At 46.2% G+C, this 19,110-nt stretch overlaps 1 protein-coding gene across 6 annotated transcripts; it reads left to right on the forward strand.

Annotated features, from left to right (window-relative positions):
- The first annotated feature begins 205 nt into the window (after window positions 1-205).
- Window positions 206-11,854, forward strand: Zfp90 (zinc finger protein 90). Of its 6 annotated transcripts, none has more exons than XM_006530849.4 (4): window positions 206-681; window positions 3,908-4,108; window positions 4,426-4,521; window positions 8,768-10,640. In XM_006530849.4, the coding sequence occupies exons 2-4, from the start codon at window positions 4,029-4,031 to the stop codon at window positions 10,476-10,478; spliced, it is 1,887 nt and encodes a 628-aa protein (XP_006530912.1). In that variant the 5' UTR covers window positions 206-681; window positions 3,908-4,028; the 3' UTR covers window positions 10,479-10,640. The 6 variants fall into 6 exon arrangements, with proteins under 6 accessions (XP_006530912.1, NP_001355260.1, NP_001355257.1 ...); NM_001368331.1 differs by having other exon boundaries at window positions 238-681; window positions 8,824-11,854; NM_001368328.1 differs by having other exon boundaries at window positions 238-681; window positions 3,922-4,108; window positions 8,824-11,854.
- Window positions 11,855-19,110: the final 7,256 nt, after the last annotated feature.

Consider the following 19,110-nt stretch of genomic DNA (forward strand, 5'->3'; position numbering starts at 1 on the left):
CACACACACACACACACACACACACACACACACACACGACAAAAACTTTGAACCTTTCCAGCAGCTCCAGAAAACACACATACCAAAGAAAAACTTTGAACCTAACCTGCCCGCCTTCTTGTGCTCTTACTGCAGCCCCCCACTAGGAGGCAGGACCTCTGCAGGGCGGGCACGCGAGGATAGCTGGGAATCGTAGTTTCTGCACCCGTGGATGGGCAGGCGCGAGGATCATTGTGCGCAGTCGCACTCGTGGCTCTGCGCCCGCCGCTGTGGCCATTGTCCGACCCTGTTGTTGCAGAGCAGTACTGCCGGGAACAAGAAACTGCAGCGGGCGCTAGAGGGGCGGACCTGAGGTCGCGGATTCCGAAGCCCCGGAGGCAGATTCCGAGTGCAGTGGGTAGGAGGCTGTCCTCCGGGCCTCGCCGACCATCCTGCGGACGGACTGGGCGTGGCCGGAGGAACTGTCCCGAAGCTGTGGGGCCTTTCATTTGGCCTTGGGAAGAGCAGCAGGAGAAGGCGGGGCTCCTCCCCACGTTTCGGCCGAAGTGGCTGCAGAGCTGAAGGGGTGGGGCCTCGGGGTAGCCCGGTGAGTGGATCCTGTCCTCTCTCCTCAGCCCTGGACCATAGCCAGCACACACTGAGGCAGGAATGGCCCCGAGACCTCCGACGGCCAAGCCCCAGGTGAGCCGAGCCTTCCCCCACCGCCCGGAGCATCCCACCCTGAGAGGCCCCCGGAGTCTGTATGGAACAGTTATTGGTATAGGTATAGAGAGTCTTAGTTTGGATCGCTTTGAGTCTCCTCCTCTGGAGAAAACCCCTCCCAAAGTGCCCAGCCCTGGGCAGAGCAGGATTTCTGAAAGGATGGAGTTAAAGAGGAGACTAGGGAAGTGCGATCTTGTGAGAGGAAGTGTTCTGGGGGTGTCAGCACTGAGACTTTATTGCAGTGTGCACTTCTTAGAACTCTTCAGTGAGGAATGGAGGATAGAGGGACAAAATAGAAAAGCCCCCTGCTTCCCATCCAAAGGCCATAAAGAGATAGTAGGGGGGCAGAAGAGACCTATTAGAATAAGAGGCCGGTGAAGGTTGGGCGCTGAGTCGGAGACCACCATTACAGCCAAACCTGGTCAGACAAGCTCCAGCTTTTCTTGCCCCCCCCCCCGCCCCACTCGTTTTATTTTCCTTTCTTTCTTTCCCCATTAACAAATGTATAATAGTGCGCACCCTCCATAGCCCCGGCTTCAGGTTAATTAGTAAGAGACAGATTTATCAACCCACTTTTTAGTTGTAGCAAAAGGGGCATTTTCTGGACATAAGCTCTGAGGCTGTCCGTTTTACTTTGATGAGAACATAATCTGAACTCTCTTTGGAGTTGAAGGTAAGAACTAGGACTATAGCTCAGTGGTAGATCACTTGCCTAGTATGTGTGAGGTCCTAGGTTCAATTCCCAGCACCTCCTGGAAAATGATAAGGATGGGCTGGAGAGATGGCGCTCCAGTTAAGAGCACACACTGTAAGCTTTTACACGCTGCTCTTGCAGAATTAGTTTCGTTCCTAGTACTCACGGCAGGAAGTACACATCCACCTTGTAATACAGGTTAAAGGGGACCTGATGGCTCTGGCTTCTTGGATACCTGCTCTCACAGGAACAAAATTGTTAGAAACGGGGGAAAAAAATCTCAGCTCAAGGCATTGAGGAAGAAAGGATCGCACAGAGTTGAAAGAAGCCTAGCAGGGCTCTGAACTCTTGTAAAAATGGTCCAACTGAACCAAAACTGAGCTAAAAACCACAGTTTGCCAGGGTGACTTCCGTCTTTTCTCCCTCACAGAGGTGGTGACTGAAACTCATCCCGTTAATTGAAGCTTGATCCTATAATCTGACACGATTGGCTAATTGTTGCAAAGGGGAAGGCTTGGGGAATATAATATGGGCCTTTATAAGGCTATTTTCGTGAGGGGAAAAAGGGTTTGCACAATACCCACAGAGAGACCCATAATATAACAAAATACTTTTAACAGTAAGCTACAAGTTGTAGTTGCTACAGGTATCATATAATCAAGTTCAATCTAGATAAAAATACTAACAGTATCTTTTAAGGTCAGTTTATAGAGTCCAAAAATGTAGCACAGTCAGTTGCTATGTATATCATATAATCAAGTTCAATCTAGTTAAAAATACTAACAGTGTCTTTTAAGGTCAGTTTATAGGGTCCAAAAATGTAGGGCAGTCAGTAGAGTCGCTGCCTAGAGTGCAGGGAACCCTGGGTTTACATCCCTTCATGAACTGCACACAGCCTGGGGAGAACTAGAGAAGTCACCCTTGGGAAAGAACATTGATCGAGGTCTAGAACAGTGGCTAGGAGTATTTTCTGTAGAGCTGAGGGAAGGCCATGCACTGTGGTGAGGATGTGCAAAGCAAAAGGATGCAAAAGAGAGACAAGTTAATAAGGCAAGGAGTCCATGTGACAGGAACCGAACTGCCGCCTTCTGCCTTTTGTGGATCAGCAAGTTGCTGCCTGGTTGTGTTGTTTGCAAAGACCCACACAGGTGATGATGATGGTGATGGTGGTGATGATGATGATGATGATGTTCTAGATTATTTTAGACCTCTACCTCCTGCTATTCTTTCCAGGCAACTGAATCACCTTCTCTTTAAACTTTGCTTCCTATCCTATGCCCTGTGCTTCTGTCTAATGGGAAAAAAAAAATCAAATTGTAGAGCTAGAGATGGCCTCAGCTGATACAATGCTTACCTAGCATGAGCCAAGCCCTGGCTTCCCTCCCAGTGCCACAGACACCAGATGTTGTGGTGCGCGCCTGTAATCCTGCTGTTGGGAAGTAGAACCAGAAAGATCGGAGGTTCAACCTCGACCACATAGTGTGCTGGAGATCAGCCTGGGATACACGAGAACCTGTCTTAATAATTATAAATGGGGCTAGAGAGATGGCTCAGCAGTTAAGAGCACTGACTGCTCTTCTGAAGGACCTAAGTTCAAATCCCAGCTACCATGTGGTGGCTCACAACCATCCGTAATAAAATCTGATGCCCTCTTCTGGGGTGTCTGAAGACACTACAGTGTATTTACATATAAGAAAGAAAGGAAGGAAGGAAGGAAAGGGAAAGGGAAAAGAGGGAAAAAGGGAAAAGGGAAAGGAAAAGGAAAGAGAAAAGGTTGAGAGTACTGACTGCTCTTGCAGAAGACCCAGGTCCATTTTCCAAAACCCACAGAGTGGCTCACAACTGCCTGTAACACAGCTCCAGGGGATCTGATGTGTTCTCCTGACCCTCATGGGTTCCCGCATGAACACAACGCACACACATACCCTCAGATACACACACATAAATGAATGAGCAGATATTTTTAAACATTAGTGAATACATAAAAAGCAATTTGTAGATCAATGTGTGTAATGGTTCATAAAGCATGCGTGTAGAACGTGTGTAAAACATGGACAGGGAGCTCCTAGGTATGTACACCAACGGTTGGGAATGATTATTGGGAGAATATATGGGGATAGGAAGGCTTGGTGATGGTGGTGTTCGCCTTTAGTCTCAGCACTCGGGAGGCAGAGGTAGCTGGAGTTCTGTGAGTTTGGAGCCAGCCTGGTTCAAGAGCGAGTTCTAGGATGGCTAAGGCTGTAACGGTGAAAGAGAACGGGAGCTGTGATCTGTGCAGGACAGTGTAGGCCTGTGGTCCCAGCCCACAAAGGCAAAGCACTAGGGATCCACAGTCACCTTCAACCACCTATTGAATCCGAGGCCAGCCCAGGCTACATTCGACAGAATCGTACACGCAGGGCTGTGGGATAGACTTCCCCTTTGACTTTTCCGTCAGGCAAACTCGGTGCTTGAAATTAGCATACAAAACCAAACCTTGCCCCTTGGAGCGGCTAACACATGGTCCCCAAGTCTGTTGTTCCCAGCACTTCAAGAGGAGCGTTTGTGCTGTTGATTCCGACTTGAGCAGGGCTGTGATCCCACAGGAGTCGGTGACATTCAAAGATGTGGCTGTGAACTTCACCCAGGAAGAATGGCACCACGTGGGCCCTGCCCAGAGGAGCTTATACAGGGATGTCATGCTGGAGAACTACAACCACCTGGTGTCGCTCGGTAAGGAGGGCCACCCCTGCTCAGTGTCTCACATAGTCCTGAATTTTCCTTCCTCGGTGGCACACAGCCTAGATAGAAAGATGGAAGCCCAAAGCTTGGTTGGGGCCTGTTTTGGGGAGCCAGCTTTCCTGGGCTTTGAGCCTGAAAGATCCTTATTTTACAGAGCTAGGAAAGGGGGCTTTGCTAGTGTGTCTCCTTAAGTTGCGCCTTTTCTTTTCTTCAGAGTTCCTGAGGATCAAGGACTAGTACTGACTTATAGGAGGGTCCTTTGTCTGCTTGCTCAAACACCCAAATCTTGTGTGTTTACCCATGAGCAGGGTATCAAGTCTCCAAGCCAGAGGTGATCTTCAAATTGGAGCAAGGAGAAGAGCCATGGATATCAGAGAAAGAAATCCAAAGACCTTTCTGTCCAGGTAATGAGTTCAGAATTCTGCTCCTAGAAATCAGTGTAGACAGGGCTACAGCTTATGGAGAGAGACTTCTTCTAACTAGAGGCGTGGGAGCTGTCTGACCTGAAAAGGAAGCCGAAGCCATTCCTGGGGCTGTCTCTCTTCTCCAGTCAGGTGTTCCTGCTGGAAATAAGTCTTATGGGGAAAACATAGACAAGTGCTGAATTACAGGCATGTAATACCGCACCCAGCTTTATACTGTCATCAGAGATTGGTTAACCCTTTAATGCCAGCATTCAGAAGGCAGAGGCAGGTGGCTCTCTGTGAGCTCGAGGCCAGCCTCCGCTACAATAGTGAGACCTGGCTGGTCTCTAAAGAAAGTGAAGACAAAACACAGGGCGAGGCTGGTGTAAGGTGAACCTTAGTCCGAGCCTCACAACACCGTGTCCCAAGCACACAGTCCCCAGGAGTCAACACTGCCGTCACTATTGAAAAAGAAGCATGTTAGAATTTTGACAAAGCCAACTTTTCAGAGACTGTGTTTTCATTTTTAACTCACAGAGCGAGCTTAGTTTGTGATGAGGCTTCTGACCAGCCTGAGTGCATTGTGTTTGGTAAACGTACACTCCACAGTAAATCTATGCAGTACACACTTCGGGGAGAGGTCTGTTTTAGGCCTTTAGCAATGGAAAAAGAAACAAAACTAACCCTTTATTAAAGCTCCACTGAGAGGAAGTCTGAGAAGAAAATGTGGCATTCTCTGCCCTTAGGAGTTTTGCTTCTTGTTTTAGTTGTTAGAAAGCGTGTGGCTGTGTGGCCCAGCCTGGCTTCAAACTACCCCCCTCTCTGCCCCATCCCCCCCCACACACACACTCTCAAGTGCTGAGATTACAAGTGAGTGCTATTGTGTATGGCTGACACTATGAGTTTAGGATTGATTCTTGTTGCAAACTTAGAAGGTTGAGTATTGGACTTCTTTAAGTGTTGCTTCCTCTCCCAACATTTTGTTATAAGAATCTCAAATATATGGAAGACATCGGAAAGTTGTACAGTAGTTATCATAGAGCTGCCACCTAGGTGATCACAGACTTTGGCTGTGATACTTGCTTTGCCTCATGCCTCTTCATCTACCCACATAAGAACCACCTTTTTAATGCGTTCTTAAGGGAGTTGAAAACATAGGCATGAGTCTCGTTAGTTAGAGTTCTTTGTTTTGTTTTCCTTTGAAATACTGAAAAGAAAATCCTGGGCTTTTCCCAAGTTCTTAAAAAAAAAGAAGTTCTGTATCAACAAACTATATCCTGAGTCCAGGGTTCAGCTTTTTAATTAATTAACCTATGAATTATTCCTTAAATCTCAGGGCATGTATATATAAGCAAGAGTAGGAAGTATATGTTCCTGTGTTCCCGAGCCACCAAAGGCAGAGAGGGCATTGGATCCTCTGGAGTTAGTGTCACAGTCAGTTGTTAGCTCCCTAGTGTGGGTGCTGGGAACTGAACTTGGGTCCTTCACAAGAGCAGTGCGTGCTCTTAACCACTGAGCCACCTCTCAAGCTCTGCTCACTTGTTCTCATGGATATGGGTGTTTTGTCTGCACGTAGGTGTGTACCACATATGTGCAGCCCTCAGAGGGACTGGAGTTAACGGTTGGGAGCCTCCAAGTCAGTGCTGAGAATCAAACCTCGGTCCTCTGGAAGAGCAGCCAGTGTTCTTAACTGCTGAGCCACATCTCACCTCTTTAGCCTCCCAATTTATTTTTATAGTTTTGGGTTTTTTTGGTTTTTTGGTTCTTTTGTTTGGTTGGTTGGTTGGTTGTGTTTGGTTGGTTGGTTGGTTGGTTGGTTTTGGTTTTTGGAGGGACATGCTTGATTTTTGTTGTTTGAGTTTGTGAGATCTATTTTATTTGTGTGGGGTGTGTGTGTGTGTGTGTGTGTGTGTGTGTGTGTGTGTGTGTGTGTGAAGGATAGAAGAAAAAGCCCATTGCAGCCCTTGGAGCTTAAATTACAGTTATTGTGTGGGGCTCTCAATAAGTGAGAGTGAGTGACAAGATCCAATTCATGTACTCTCCGTTGAATAGCAAGTAATCTTGACCCCTGGGCCACCTTCCCAGCCTTAGGTTTTTCTTCCCTGATTTGAACTTCTGATCCTTCTGCCTCCTCCACCTGAGTTTTGGGAATGTGGGGGATGCCCCGTCACACCCTGTTTATTTGGTAGCAGTGATCAAAGCCAGGACCCTGGGAGTGCTAGACAGACTTTCAACTAGCTTGTTCTATTGGCAGCCCTATAGGGTTTATTTTTTAAGTAAATGTTGTATACACTAAAATGTTCAACCCTGTTGGTTTTGACAAGTGCATTAGCCCTTCCAACCCACACTCCCCAGTATTTTCATTTTTGAGAGAGCATCTCCCTACATGTATCCAGATTGGCCTCAAACTCGTGATCTCTTCTGCCTCAGTTTCCCAGGTACTAGGGTAATAGGTATAAGCAAAGGTGCCTGGTGTTTCCCTTAGTTTGTTAAGATAAACATTCTTTTTTTTAGATCTATTTATTTTACGTGTGTGTGTGTGTGTGTGTGTGTGTGTGTGTGTGTATAAGAATGTCTTGCCTGCATGTATATATGTGTACTGTGTGCATACCTGGTACCCACAGAGCTCGGAAGAGGGCATTGGATTTCCTGGGACTAAAGTCACAGATGGTTATGAGATTCCATGTGGATGCTGGGAATCAAATATGGTATTCTACAAAAGCAACAAGTGCCTCTAAACACTGAGTCTATACTCTTAAGTCCTAAAAATTACTATTCTTAGAACCTAAATATTAATGTTATCTAGTATTATTATTCTATGGTAAAAAACAGACCTAGGGGATATATCTATTGACCAAAATAAATTCTTTGTAAAGTGAGGTGATGGGGAAGGGGGACTAGAGAGATGGCTCAGCAATTAGAGATTTGCTCTTGCAGAAGACTCAGATTCAATTCCCAGCATCAACATGGTGTCTCACAACTCTGTAAGTCCAGCTGTAGGAGATCCAGTGTCCTCTTCTGACCTCAATGGGTACCAGGCACACATGGTGCATATATAAGCCTGCAGACAAAACACTCATAAAATAAAATGAAACTTTTAAAAAGGTATTTTAAGAGCACTTTAAAAAGAAAGAGAAAAAGGTTTGGGGACTGGGAAGACAGCTAAGTTAGAAAAGTGCCTGCTTTCAAACATGAGAATCTTGGTTTAGATCCCCAACACCCATGAACACTAGAGATCTGTAACCCCGGCACTGGTAGGACGCAGGAAGGGAGAGACAGATGGATTCCTGGAACTCATTGGCTGGCCGGTGTGGCTGAATCGGTGAGCTCTCAGGTTCAGTGAGAGCCCTGTTCCAAATACTAAATAGGCCAGTGAGATGGCTCAGCAGGTAAGACGCTTGTTGCCAAATCTGACGGCCTGGGTTTGGTCCCTGAGTGTCACATGGTAGAAGGAGATAAGTGTCACATGGTAGAAGGAGATGAGTGTCACATGGTAGAAGGAGATGAGTGTCACATGATAGGAGAGAATTTACTCCTTCAACTTTTGTCAGACCTCTGCACATGTGCTCTGATGCTTGGATGCGAGTGTGTGTGTGTGTGTGTGTGTGTGTGTGTGTGTGTGTGTGTGTACAGAATATAAATGAGTTTTATTGGAACTTTCTATGTGGACCAGGCCGACCTCAAACTCTGCTCTCGTCCCAGATGTTGAGCTTAAAGGCTTGCTAGGCAATAAATGTTATTTTAAAATTACAGATGATAGAAGAGAGATGGTCGCTATAGAATCAGAGCTCACACAAACTGAAACTTCTCCTAGTTTTAAGACCAAAAATAACTTGCTTTCCGAATCATTACTTTTTCTCAGTTTTTAGCATGGTGTGTGGCCTCCCCATATGTCAGAGAATCTTTTCAGAAGGTCCTTAGCTGGAGATTTTTTTTCTGCAGTATTTAGAAGCCTGCTATCTAATAGGTTACTGTAAAGGAATTATAAAATGGATGTATTAGCCAGGCAGGTTTTTGTTATGTAAAATCAGTACTCGCACACTTAGGCTCCTCTGTGCTTCTGTTTCCTATCACACTCGCCCACTTACATGGGCTTTCCTCACTCTCTGGATGTGACAGGCACTCTGGATTTGTAATATTCGCTGGTACTTCACTCTTTCTTTTCTGCAGGCATCTTTCTCTAAGGGACTGATTTAAAAATACAGCCATGCATGATTTCTATCTCATTTTCTTATCCCTACTCTAGCATTTTGTTTGAGCTGCAAGAAATGTGGGAACTTTTGCACTTTATATTTCTTTTAGACTGGAAGACCAGGCCTGAGTCCTCACGGAGTCCTCAGCAGGGCGTATCTGAAGTATTCCTCAGAACAAATGTTTTATCACACACCACAATAGGTGATATCTGGAATGTCGCTATCCAGGGGCATCAGGAAAGTGGGAGAAGACATCTGGGGCCAGAGGCATCTTCCCAGAAGAAAATAACCACTCTAGAGAAAAAAATTGAGCAAAACAAAGTTGGTGAAGACTCTAGTTTGAGCACAGACTTGGTTCCACAACTGGACATTTCTTCAAGTATAAGGCCCAGTGACTGTAAAACATTTGGAAATAATTTGGAACACAATTCAGAACTAGTTACTCAGAGTAATATCCTTGCTAAAAAGAAGCCTTATAAGTGTGATAAATGTAGGAAATCATTTATTCATAGATCATCACTTAATAAACACGAGAAGATTCATAAAGGCGATCCTTACTCCAATGGTACAGACCAAGGAGCTCAGTCTGGAAGGAAACACCATGAGTGTGCGGACTGTGGGAAAACCTTCCTCTGGAGAACACAGCTCACGGAGCACCAGAGAATTCACACTGGGGAAAAACCCTTTGAGTGTAATGTGTGTGGAAAGGCCTTCAGGCACAGCTCGTCCCTTGGTCAGCATGAAAACGCACATACAGGAGAGAAGCCCTATCAGTGTAGCCTCTGTGGGAAAGCCTTCCAGCGCAGTTCATCTCTTGTTCAACACCAGAGAATCCACACGGGAGAGAAGCCCTATCGCTGCAATCTCTGTGGGAGGTCATTCAGGCACAGCACGTCCCTCACGCAACATGAGGTGACCCACAGTGGGGAGAAACCCTTCCAGTGTAAGGAATGTGGGAAGGCCTTTAGCAGGTGTTCTTCCCTTGTCCAGCATGAGAGGACCCATACAGGAGAGAAGCCTTTCGAGTGCAGCATTTGTGGGAGGGCATTTGGTCAGAGCCCATCCCTTTATAAACATATGAGGATTCATAAAAGAAGCAAACCTTACCAAAGTAACAACTTCAGCCTGGCTTTTGTGCCTAACACTCCTCTTCCTCAAGGTGAAGGCCTGCTTACTGAAGTAAAGTCGTACCATTGTAATGACTGTGGGAAAGACTTCGGTCACATTACAGACTTCTCTGAGCACCAGAGGCTCCACGCTGGGGAGAATTCCTACGGCTCTGAACAGACCCTTCTTGGTCAGCAGTCCCTGTCTCATCCCCGAGAGAAACCCTATCAGTGCAACGTATGTGGGAAAGCTTTTAAAAGGAGTACAAGTTTTATAGAGCATCATCGAATTCACACTGGAGAGAAACCCTATGAATGTAATGAGTGTGGGGAAGCCTTCAGTCGACTCTCGTCACTCACGCAACACGAGAGGACCCACACTGGCGAGAAACCCTATGAGTGCATTGACTGCGGGAAAGCCTTCAGTCAAAGCTCATCCCTGATTCAGCACGAAAGGACGCATACCGGAGAGAAACCCTATGAGTGTAATGAGTGTGGGCGGGCCTTTAGAAAGAAGACCAATTTGCACGACCATCAGAGAACTCACACTGGAGAGAAACCCTATGCTTGCAAGGAGTGTGGGAGAAACTTCAGCCGGAGCTCCGCCCTTACTAAACACCACCGAGTTCACGCCCGGAATAAACTGCAGGAAAGCTAAACAATGGGATGGGGAGGAGGCACGGCCGAACATCTGCTTCCAACCCAGTGTCAGAGGATTCTGAAAGTCTGAGAATGTAATTATGTGTTTGGACACTGTGTATAGAGAAAACTGCCACTAGAAGAAAAAAATTTTAAATTAAAGCCATTCTTTCATACCTTATTACAGGCTTCTTGTAGAACTACGTACGGCATATGTAGTCGTTTGGAAATGATGTGACCTTACTAAAGCTTTTGAATATATGTGTGCAGAGTCACCAAGTTTTAACAGCTTGATATGTAAATCCTGTTGTTCACAACCTTGAAAGAAAGAAAGAAAACTCATAGTATGGCCAAGGCTCATTTCAAACATCATTGACAGTTTCACTTGACTGAAACTGTAGAAATCAGTTTGTTTCCCAGAAGTCAACATTCAGAGAATTAGAGCAGCTAGACCAACCACCTAAATGTACAGATGGTTGCACGGCAGGCTCTAACCCACAAAGCTGAACGTTGAAAGCTTGTTTTCGGGTTCTTTGGCCTCATACCATGGCTATAGAAAGGGTATTTTGGAGTTCAGAGGCCTTTAAAGTTTTAATATAGATTCCCAGACATGTTGTGACATTTTGAAGAGCCTGAAGACATACAGGCAACCATATGGAAATCTGTCAAAAATGTAAGGCCACTTAGTGGAAGCTTTACAAAAGAAAAGATTGGCAGAAACTGACATTGATGGAATGGGACAGGAACACATGCATGCGTGTGCACACACACACACACACCCTTCCCAGCTGTAATTATACCTTCAACCGATGTATCATTCCATTGGCATTTCATGGCACTGCATGAGGAGAATTTGCAGTTTGCTTGAAACCCTGCCCTCCTCTCTGGTGCTTCTGAGCCCCCCCCCCCCCGCCCCAAGTCAATTTTACTATAGAGAAGTATACACCTAACTACCCACAGCCATAAACTTTCTCTCTGACTCCATTTACGGAAACAGCATGGTTTGCCTCTTTTTGTGTGCAAAGAGAATACACTGCTGTTTCAACCCCCATCTTAACTCAGTTGCTTTTCTGTTATCAAACCGTGAGAAAAGCTTCCTCGGTGCCTTGCAAATGAATGTGGAGTAACTGTGACCATTGATCCCTTTCACACATTATCACAAAGTCCTCCAGCCTCTTTCCATGAGTTCCAGGAAGTGATGTTGATTGTTGTGAGTGAGGCTAATTGGTAAGACTTTCCTATTAGCTTTTCTGCTTACTGGATGACAAGTTTCATTGACCTTTCTTAATCTTTATGGTAAGGGGTGGCTCTCAGGAATTCATATATTTTAGGGTTTTTTTTGGGGGGGGCAGGTTTGTTTTAGTGGGGATAAATAAATGTTCATGGGAGCTGAAATGTGATGTGTTTCCCAATAAGTCCATTACCCATGAGTCAAGATGAACAAGACATTCTATAGCAGATAGGGACTTTCCATATTGTAGTCATTCAAAGAAACCCTGTATACGGCTTCACGCTTAGCGTATAATGCCAAGACCATGCTGGTGCTGTCTGGTGGGATTTGACAGTGTGGTAACTCTCTTCAGATTCGCTCCTGTTCAACAGGACTCCTGTCAGGAACTTTCTGCTGACTTTGTGGGAGATCCTTATGTGGGAACTATTTATATGAAACAACATGACTTCTAACCATGAGAATAGCACAATGTTATTGAGGCTTATAAAAGCAGTTCCAAAAGACCAAAAAGATACCACTGATTATTATATGGAAGGAAAGTGGCCTTCATCCAGCCATTGACTGCATTTCAGCACATTTTCATTGACAGGAAGTAAGTCCAGAATACATTTGTGGCTAATGGAGCAGAAGGCTTTCCCCACACCAGCAGCCAAATACCACACACTTATGAATAGCCAGTCTTACAGGGCAATATGAAATGCATGTGTTAATATCACGTATTCTTTCAAAAATAGCCTTCTGGAAGTCAGTATATCTTTTTCAGTTTTACGAATTTAACTAAAATCAACTAAAAGGATAGCATATCAAGAAAGAGAGGTTAGGGGCTGGAGAGATGTCTCAGTGGTTAAGAGCACTGGCTGCTCTTCCAGAGGTCCTAAGTTCAAATCCCAGCAACCACATAGTGGCTCACAACCATCTATAATGGGATCTGATGCCCACTTCTGGTGTGCATAAAAACAGTGCTCATATACGTAAAATAAATAAGTAAACAAAGAAGAGGGGTTAACTGCCCTGGTCTTCATTCATAGCCAGATAAGTATTAATCCATGCAACGGTGTTTACTGAATGAAAGACCTTTCTAAATCTGCCATTCTACTGTGTTGCTCACCCTCAGAGCTGCATGGAGGTGCTGAGAAAGCTGTCTGCCCAATGGCTCCATTACTGCTCCACTGCTATGAAGAGACACCATGACCACTGCAAGTCACAGAAGGAAGCATTTAATTGGGGCTTTCTTACAGTTCCAAGGGGTTAGCCCATGACCATTGGGAAGCATGACAGCAAGAAGCCACAGTGTTGGAGTAGCTGAGAGCTTACATCTTATCTACAAGATGGAGGTGGGGGAGGTGGGGAGACTGGGCCTGGTTTGGGCTTTTGAAACCTCAAAGCCCACCCCCACCCCCAGTGACACTTCCTCCTCCAAAATGACCACACCTCCTAATCCTTCCTAAACTGACCACCAACTAAGAACCAAACATTCAACTATATGAGCCTATGGGGCCATTCTCATTCAAGCCACCACACCCAGCTACCCACCTCTTCTCCCTCATAATTATCCCTAGCAAATGATAGGGACATAAGTCAGGATGTCACCACAGTCTAGTAATACTTTTAGGGGCAGGCATGTTCTCTACTTCTTCAAGTCAGAGTTCTTAAATTTTCTTTACAGCTGGGAGAGAAACTTTGGTTTTGGTTGCTTGACTGAAAAAGCCTGATTTCTTAACAGAGTTTGTGGTGTAGGAGAGTAGAAAGTTGGGGTCTACATGTTCTCTTCCCTGAGCTTGGACCTGACCTGATTTTGGAAGATCTCTAGGATCCAGTGAGCTCTCTACCAGCCATCCAGCAATCCCTCCTTTTTTTTTTTTTTTTTTTTTTTTTTTTTTTTTTTGAGACAGGGTTTCTCTGTGTAGCTCTGGCTGTCCTGGAACTCACTCTGTAGACCAGGCTGGCCTCGAACTCAGAAATCCACCTGCCTCTGCCTCCCAAGTGCTGGAATTAAAGGCGTGCGCCACCACGCCCAGCCCTCCTTTTTGCTTAAGCTTGATTTGTGCATGTTTCTCTTGTTTATAATAAACCTCCTACATCTATTATACCCTTGTCAGAGAGGCAGATGACCTGCCTACTACTGTCTGTGACAGTTCATCCTTTAACACCAGGATCACCTAGCTCTAAAAAGCATAGCTCTTGGCGTGTAAAAGTGTAGCCTTAATGATACCTCCAGAGCCACGCTGTTTGAGGAGCTGCATCTAACTCTGCCTTTACAGGGCAAAGAAACACAATGACAAGCAGAGAAGAGACAGAGGTGAAAGGTCTTTGGATGCGTTGGACGCCCACATGCCACCACAGGGCATGTGCTGAAGGCAGAGGACAACTTGAGGAGTCAGCTGTCTGCTGAGCCCCACAAGGGTCCCCGGATGGGAGCTAGATTGGCTTGGCAGATGTGCCCACTGAGCCATCTCTCTGTCGTTCCAGCTTGTTTCTCGAGACAGGGCTTCTCACTGAATGTTGAAATCAATGATTCAGCTCAACCCACTTAGCCCGAGGAACCTCCTGTATCAGCCTCCCAGACAATGGAATTACAGGGGTGTGCCACCATGCTCAGATTTTTGGCCATTTTAGGCTTCCAAACTGAGCCTCATGCTTGCATGGAGGGTACTTTACCAGCAGAGACATCTTCCCCACCTCCTTTTCTTTGTAGACTTTTGGGTCCTATGTAATTTAGGCTAGTCCCCAAATCATTATTAGGTTAAGGTGGTCTTGACCCACGCATCCTCCTGTTCTACCACATAACTTCTTACTTAGGCTGTGGGCAGGAGCCACCATGTCTGGTGAGCTTTTGCAGTTTTAAAATGTTCCCAGAGGGGCTGGAGAGATGGCTCAGTGGTTAAGAACACTCACTGCTCTTCCTGAAGATCTAAGTTTGGTTCCCCACCCTCGTCTAGGGTAGTGTACAACCACAAGAATCTCTGACATTTTCTTCTGGCCTCCATGGGCACTCTCGAGCATGTGTGCACACACAATCTTTTTAAAAGTTCCCAGGTGGTGCTAATATTGCTGGTCCAAGAATCACAAATCCAGGTCATCAAAAATCCTCTTTGTTGGGCTGGAGAGATAGCTTAGCAATTGAGAGTATGGGCTGCTCTTCCAGAGGACCCAGATTTTATTCCTAGCACCCCTATGGTGGTGGCTCACAGCTATCTATAACTCCAGTTCCAAGGGATGGCATCTGACACCCTCTTGTTGTCTTGTGGACACCAAGTATGTAAGTGGTGCATAGATAACACATGCAGGCAAAGCACCTATACACTTAAAAAAAAAAAGACACCAAACTCTTTTGTGTTTAAAGTTGGGAACACCTGTAATCCCAGCACGTGGGAGGTAGAAACTGGAAGATGAGGAGTCCAAGGTCAACCTTGGCTACACAGCAAGTTCAAACCTGCCTAGGCTACATGAGACCCTATCTCAAAACATTACTCGGTATAGGCCTGTAATCCTCCTACTTCAGAGGCTGAGGGGGAGAATATCTATGAGCTAGAGGCCATCCGAGACTACAAATGACTTCCAGGTTAGCCTAGGCTAGAGTTGAGACCCTGCCTCAAAATACAAGATTAAACAAAATAAATAATAGTAATTATTAATTTAAAAACAACTACTGTCAGGCTAGGCATGGTGACTCACACCTTTAATCCCAGCACTTGAAAGACAGACGCAATCAGATCTCTGTGAGTTCGAGGCCAGCCTGGCCTACAAAGCTAGTTCCTGGACAGCCAGGGCTATACAGAAAAACCTTGTCTCAACCAAATTAATAAAAACAAAAAAGCCCACACACAACAAAAATCAACAAAAAAACCTGCTATCACGGGATATTGTTATAATCTATATCACCTCTGGTCTATTCAGACTCTTATCCAGTTTTTCCAGCTATATCCTTTCTTCATCCAAACACTGCTTCCAGGAGGATTTGGTTCCGACAATAAGGAGAGTTACTGAGAAGATGAAACCTTATGTTCACTTGACTAGACTTATTTCTTTTGTATCGTGTTTGACGATTGCTTTAATGTGGCTGGAACTTTTAGGCGGCAGAACTTCGGGGAGGAAATAGAACTCTAGGAGTATACCCTTGGAAGGACCCAGGCCCTTCTTGACTCTTCCTAACCACCATCAGTCCTCCTCTGTGACAGGCACCTGTCCTGATGCACCGGGCTCAAAGCAACAGACCAAGAAGCCACGGGCTGAAACCTCTGAAACTGAGCAGAAAGCAGCTTTTCTCCCTTGACGTTGATGATCGCAGGCGTTAGTAATCAAAAGGTGACTTAACTCTGAATGCTGGGTGGGGCGGTACGTGCTGGGGCGGGGGTAGTGAGGGCGCTCCATCAGTGCTGAGTAGTCTCAGGCGCAGCACAGCAGTCATTTTTCAAAACCGCGGCTTCACAGGATCTTCTGGGTAGCAGCTTCTCCCCACTGTTTTCTCCCACGTAAGGGCAGAGTGAGTGTCTGAGAGTGATCTGCAGGGTTCAAGCCTGGGACTTCCTAAAGACCTGAGTCAGAGGGAGGGAGCAGGAACGGCCTGTCCAGTGTGGTGCCTGACACCGAGCACCCTGGACCACACCTAGGAATGTGCTGCACAGCCAGGAGCAAGAAGAGCTGGCGGCAGGTGCCCGGTTGCTGGACATCCCCTCAAAGTCAGATTGAAATGCCAGACTCCTTTTCACACGTAGGGACTTCAATACCCTTCCCCAAAGCTAAGCTTTTCTGAATATTTCAGGCGAACAGCAGCACCCTTGATTTCCTTGAAAGTAGTGGATTCAGCCAAGCCTTAAACGGGAACTTACCAGTGCGCTACCGCTGCTGAGTCTAAATGAAAAAGGTGCTCGCTTAAGGGGTCTCCTTCCTTTCCCTGGAGGGGCAACTGTTCTCATTTACTTCTGTTTGGGGCTGATTTTGAGCCATTCCGTGCTCCTTAAGGATCTTATTTTCAGGGACTCATCTGTGAACAGATGAGGTTCTCTCGTCGTGGTTTTTGCCTATTAATGGCATCGTTTCTTTCTTCCCCTTTCTGCTCCAGGCCTCAGTCTGAGCTGCGTACCCAGTCCAGCACCTCCTAGGGGTGCGCTTGGCATTTATGAACAGAAATGGCTGCTTAGAACTTTCCTGGTTCTCTTTCATTGACTTTATTTTTTTAAAGATTTATTTATTTATTTTATGTATATGAGTACACACTGTAGCTGTACAGATGGTTGTGAGCCTTCATCTGGTTGTTGGGAATTGAATTTAGGACCTCTGCTCGCTCAGTCCCTGCTCGGTCCAACCCAAAGATTTATTTATTTTATGTAAGTACACTGTAGCTGTTTTCGGACGCACCAGAAGAGGGCGTCAGATCACGTTACCGGTGGTTGTGAGCCACCATGTGGTTGCTGGGATTTGAACTCAGGATCTTGGAAAGAGCAATCAGTGCTCTTACCTGCTGAACCATCTCGCCAGCCCATCTTTACTTTTTAAAAAAGTTTATGTGTATGAGTGCTTGGTCTGCACCTATTGTCCCCAGCACCTGTGCAACACGGTGTGCCCCGCTCCCCAGTGCCTGCACAGGCTAAAAGCAGGCGTCAGATCACCCTCTTCAAGGGTTGCAGATAGTTGTGAGCCACCATGTGGGTGCTGGGAATGGAGTCTCCATCCACTGAAAGAGCAGCCAATACTCTTAGCTGCTGAGCCATTTCTCCAGACCCCAACATTCTCAGTTCTCACTCACCGAATACTCCTGGCTCTCCGAATGGTCTGAGGCAAATTCCCACATACTCAGTCAATTTCCTCTGCTTTTGACTGGGACTATTAGTGGGCCACGTGGGGCTCACAGGTGCATGATATGTGGCTCTGTTTAGCACCTGTAGATGCTTCTTGCCATTGATTTGTCATTTAGAAGCAGGTGGACCTAGAGTTAAGACACTGCCTAGCTGTGCTATTGTCTCCCACCTTCATCCTGTAAGATGGAATTGCCACAGCTCCACCTAGTAGGGCTAATTAAGAGGATTAAATGAGAATACTCGCAAAGTACTCTGCAGGGGGTCAAAGTGCTTTTTTAAGTCCCCAGGGTTAGGACAAGCGCAGAGGGGCACACCTGGGCTGCAGAGGTTGAAATAGGAGGGTTAGTCATCCTAACTACATCATGAGCTTGAGGCCAGCCTGGGCTACATGACGGCTTGGCTCAAAAAAAAAAAAACCAGCCAAACAAAACTTAAATAAAGGAGTAATTACTCGTGTGAACCTCAAGAGAACATGGTACAATTTTGGAGGTGCTGACTGGCTGAACTTTCTCTGAGCGCAGCATCCACTTCTGGCTGCAGTGACGTGTGCCTTCCTTGTGACCACCAGGGGGCGCTGGCGCACTGCTGAGGATTCGGGAGCCTCCCGCAGAGGCAAATTGCAAGAGCTGTGCTTGTCTAACATCCTCCGGGATTTTGTTTTCTTTTGTTTTTTCCTTCTTATATCCCTTCCCTCCTATAACTGACGCTGGAATTTCTCCCACCGTCATAAGCTCAGCCGCCCTCAGCAGCTTCCATCCCACGCCAGAGAGGAAGAGACAAGCACCCGGCAAATCTCCTTCAGCCCCATAAGCAAAAAAAAAAAAAAAAAAAGAGCGAGGTACACTTCGGCCACAAGCCCTTAACACTTGGTGTTTTCCATACCTGGAACGTTTTCCCCCAAAATGAATGGTCTCCTCCCTCGTCTTCAAGACTTTGGTCAAATCCCAGCCATTCAGCAAAGCCCGCCTCTAACTCTTTCCGCCAACACCACTCTGATTTCTTCCCCTAAAACTTGTTACCAGGCATGATAGTACTCACCGTTTAGCACTTAGGAGCCAGAGAGAGGTGGATCTCTGTGAGTTCAAGGTTAGCTAATAAGGGTGACATAGTGAGCCCTTATTTCAGAACAGAAAAAACAAAACAAAAAAAGCTTACAAAATATTGTCACCTTCTGATATGTCATAGTTCAGGGTTCACTCATGATGGTTGGCAGACAATGTGACTGGTGAGAGGCTTCAGTTCTTAGCCAAATGGGTCCCTGCACACAGCTGCCTCTTGCCAGTGACAGCTGGCTTTCCTCAGAATGGTGAGTTAGAAACATACACAACACCCAAGAGAAAAGCTGCTCTCTTTTCATTGCCTGGTTACAAGTAGGATGTACCTGTCTGTGGCAGACAGAATTTCACATACCCTTCCCATCAAAGAAGTGCCTGACTTAATTGCCACAACTTGTAAAGGGAGCTTGGGGGTGGGGGGCGTTGCTAAGGGAAGGGTTTTGAGATGGGAAGCTTGGTCTAGGCAGCACAAGTGAGTCCAGTGTTATGAGGATCCTTCTAAGGGCATGGCGGGGTGGGGCGGGGTGGGGCAGGAGAATGAGGGTGACAGGCGTGAGGATGCAAAGG

Source organism: Mus musculus, chromosome 8, assembly GCF_000001635.26.
Source record: "Mus musculus strain C57BL/6J chromosome 8, GRCm38.p6 C57BL/6J".
Lineage (NCBI taxonomy): Eukaryota > Metazoa > Chordata > Mammalia > Rodentia > Muridae > Mus > Mus musculus.

Excerpts from the sequence above, each read along its gene's own strand:
- Zfp90 (NM_001368328.1), top strand. The coding sequence starts at position 649 with ATGGCCCCGAGACCTCCGACGGCCAAGCCCCAG. Across the intron at positions 682-3,921 it reads CTCCGACGGCCAAGCCCCAG|CACTTCAAGAGGAGCGTTTG; the intron begins GTGAGCCGAGCC and ends TGTTGTTCCCAG. Across the intron at positions 4,109-4,425 it reads CAACCACCTGGTGTCGCTCG|GGTATCAAGTCTCCAAGCCA; the intron begins GTAAGGAGGGCC and ends ACCCATGAGCAG.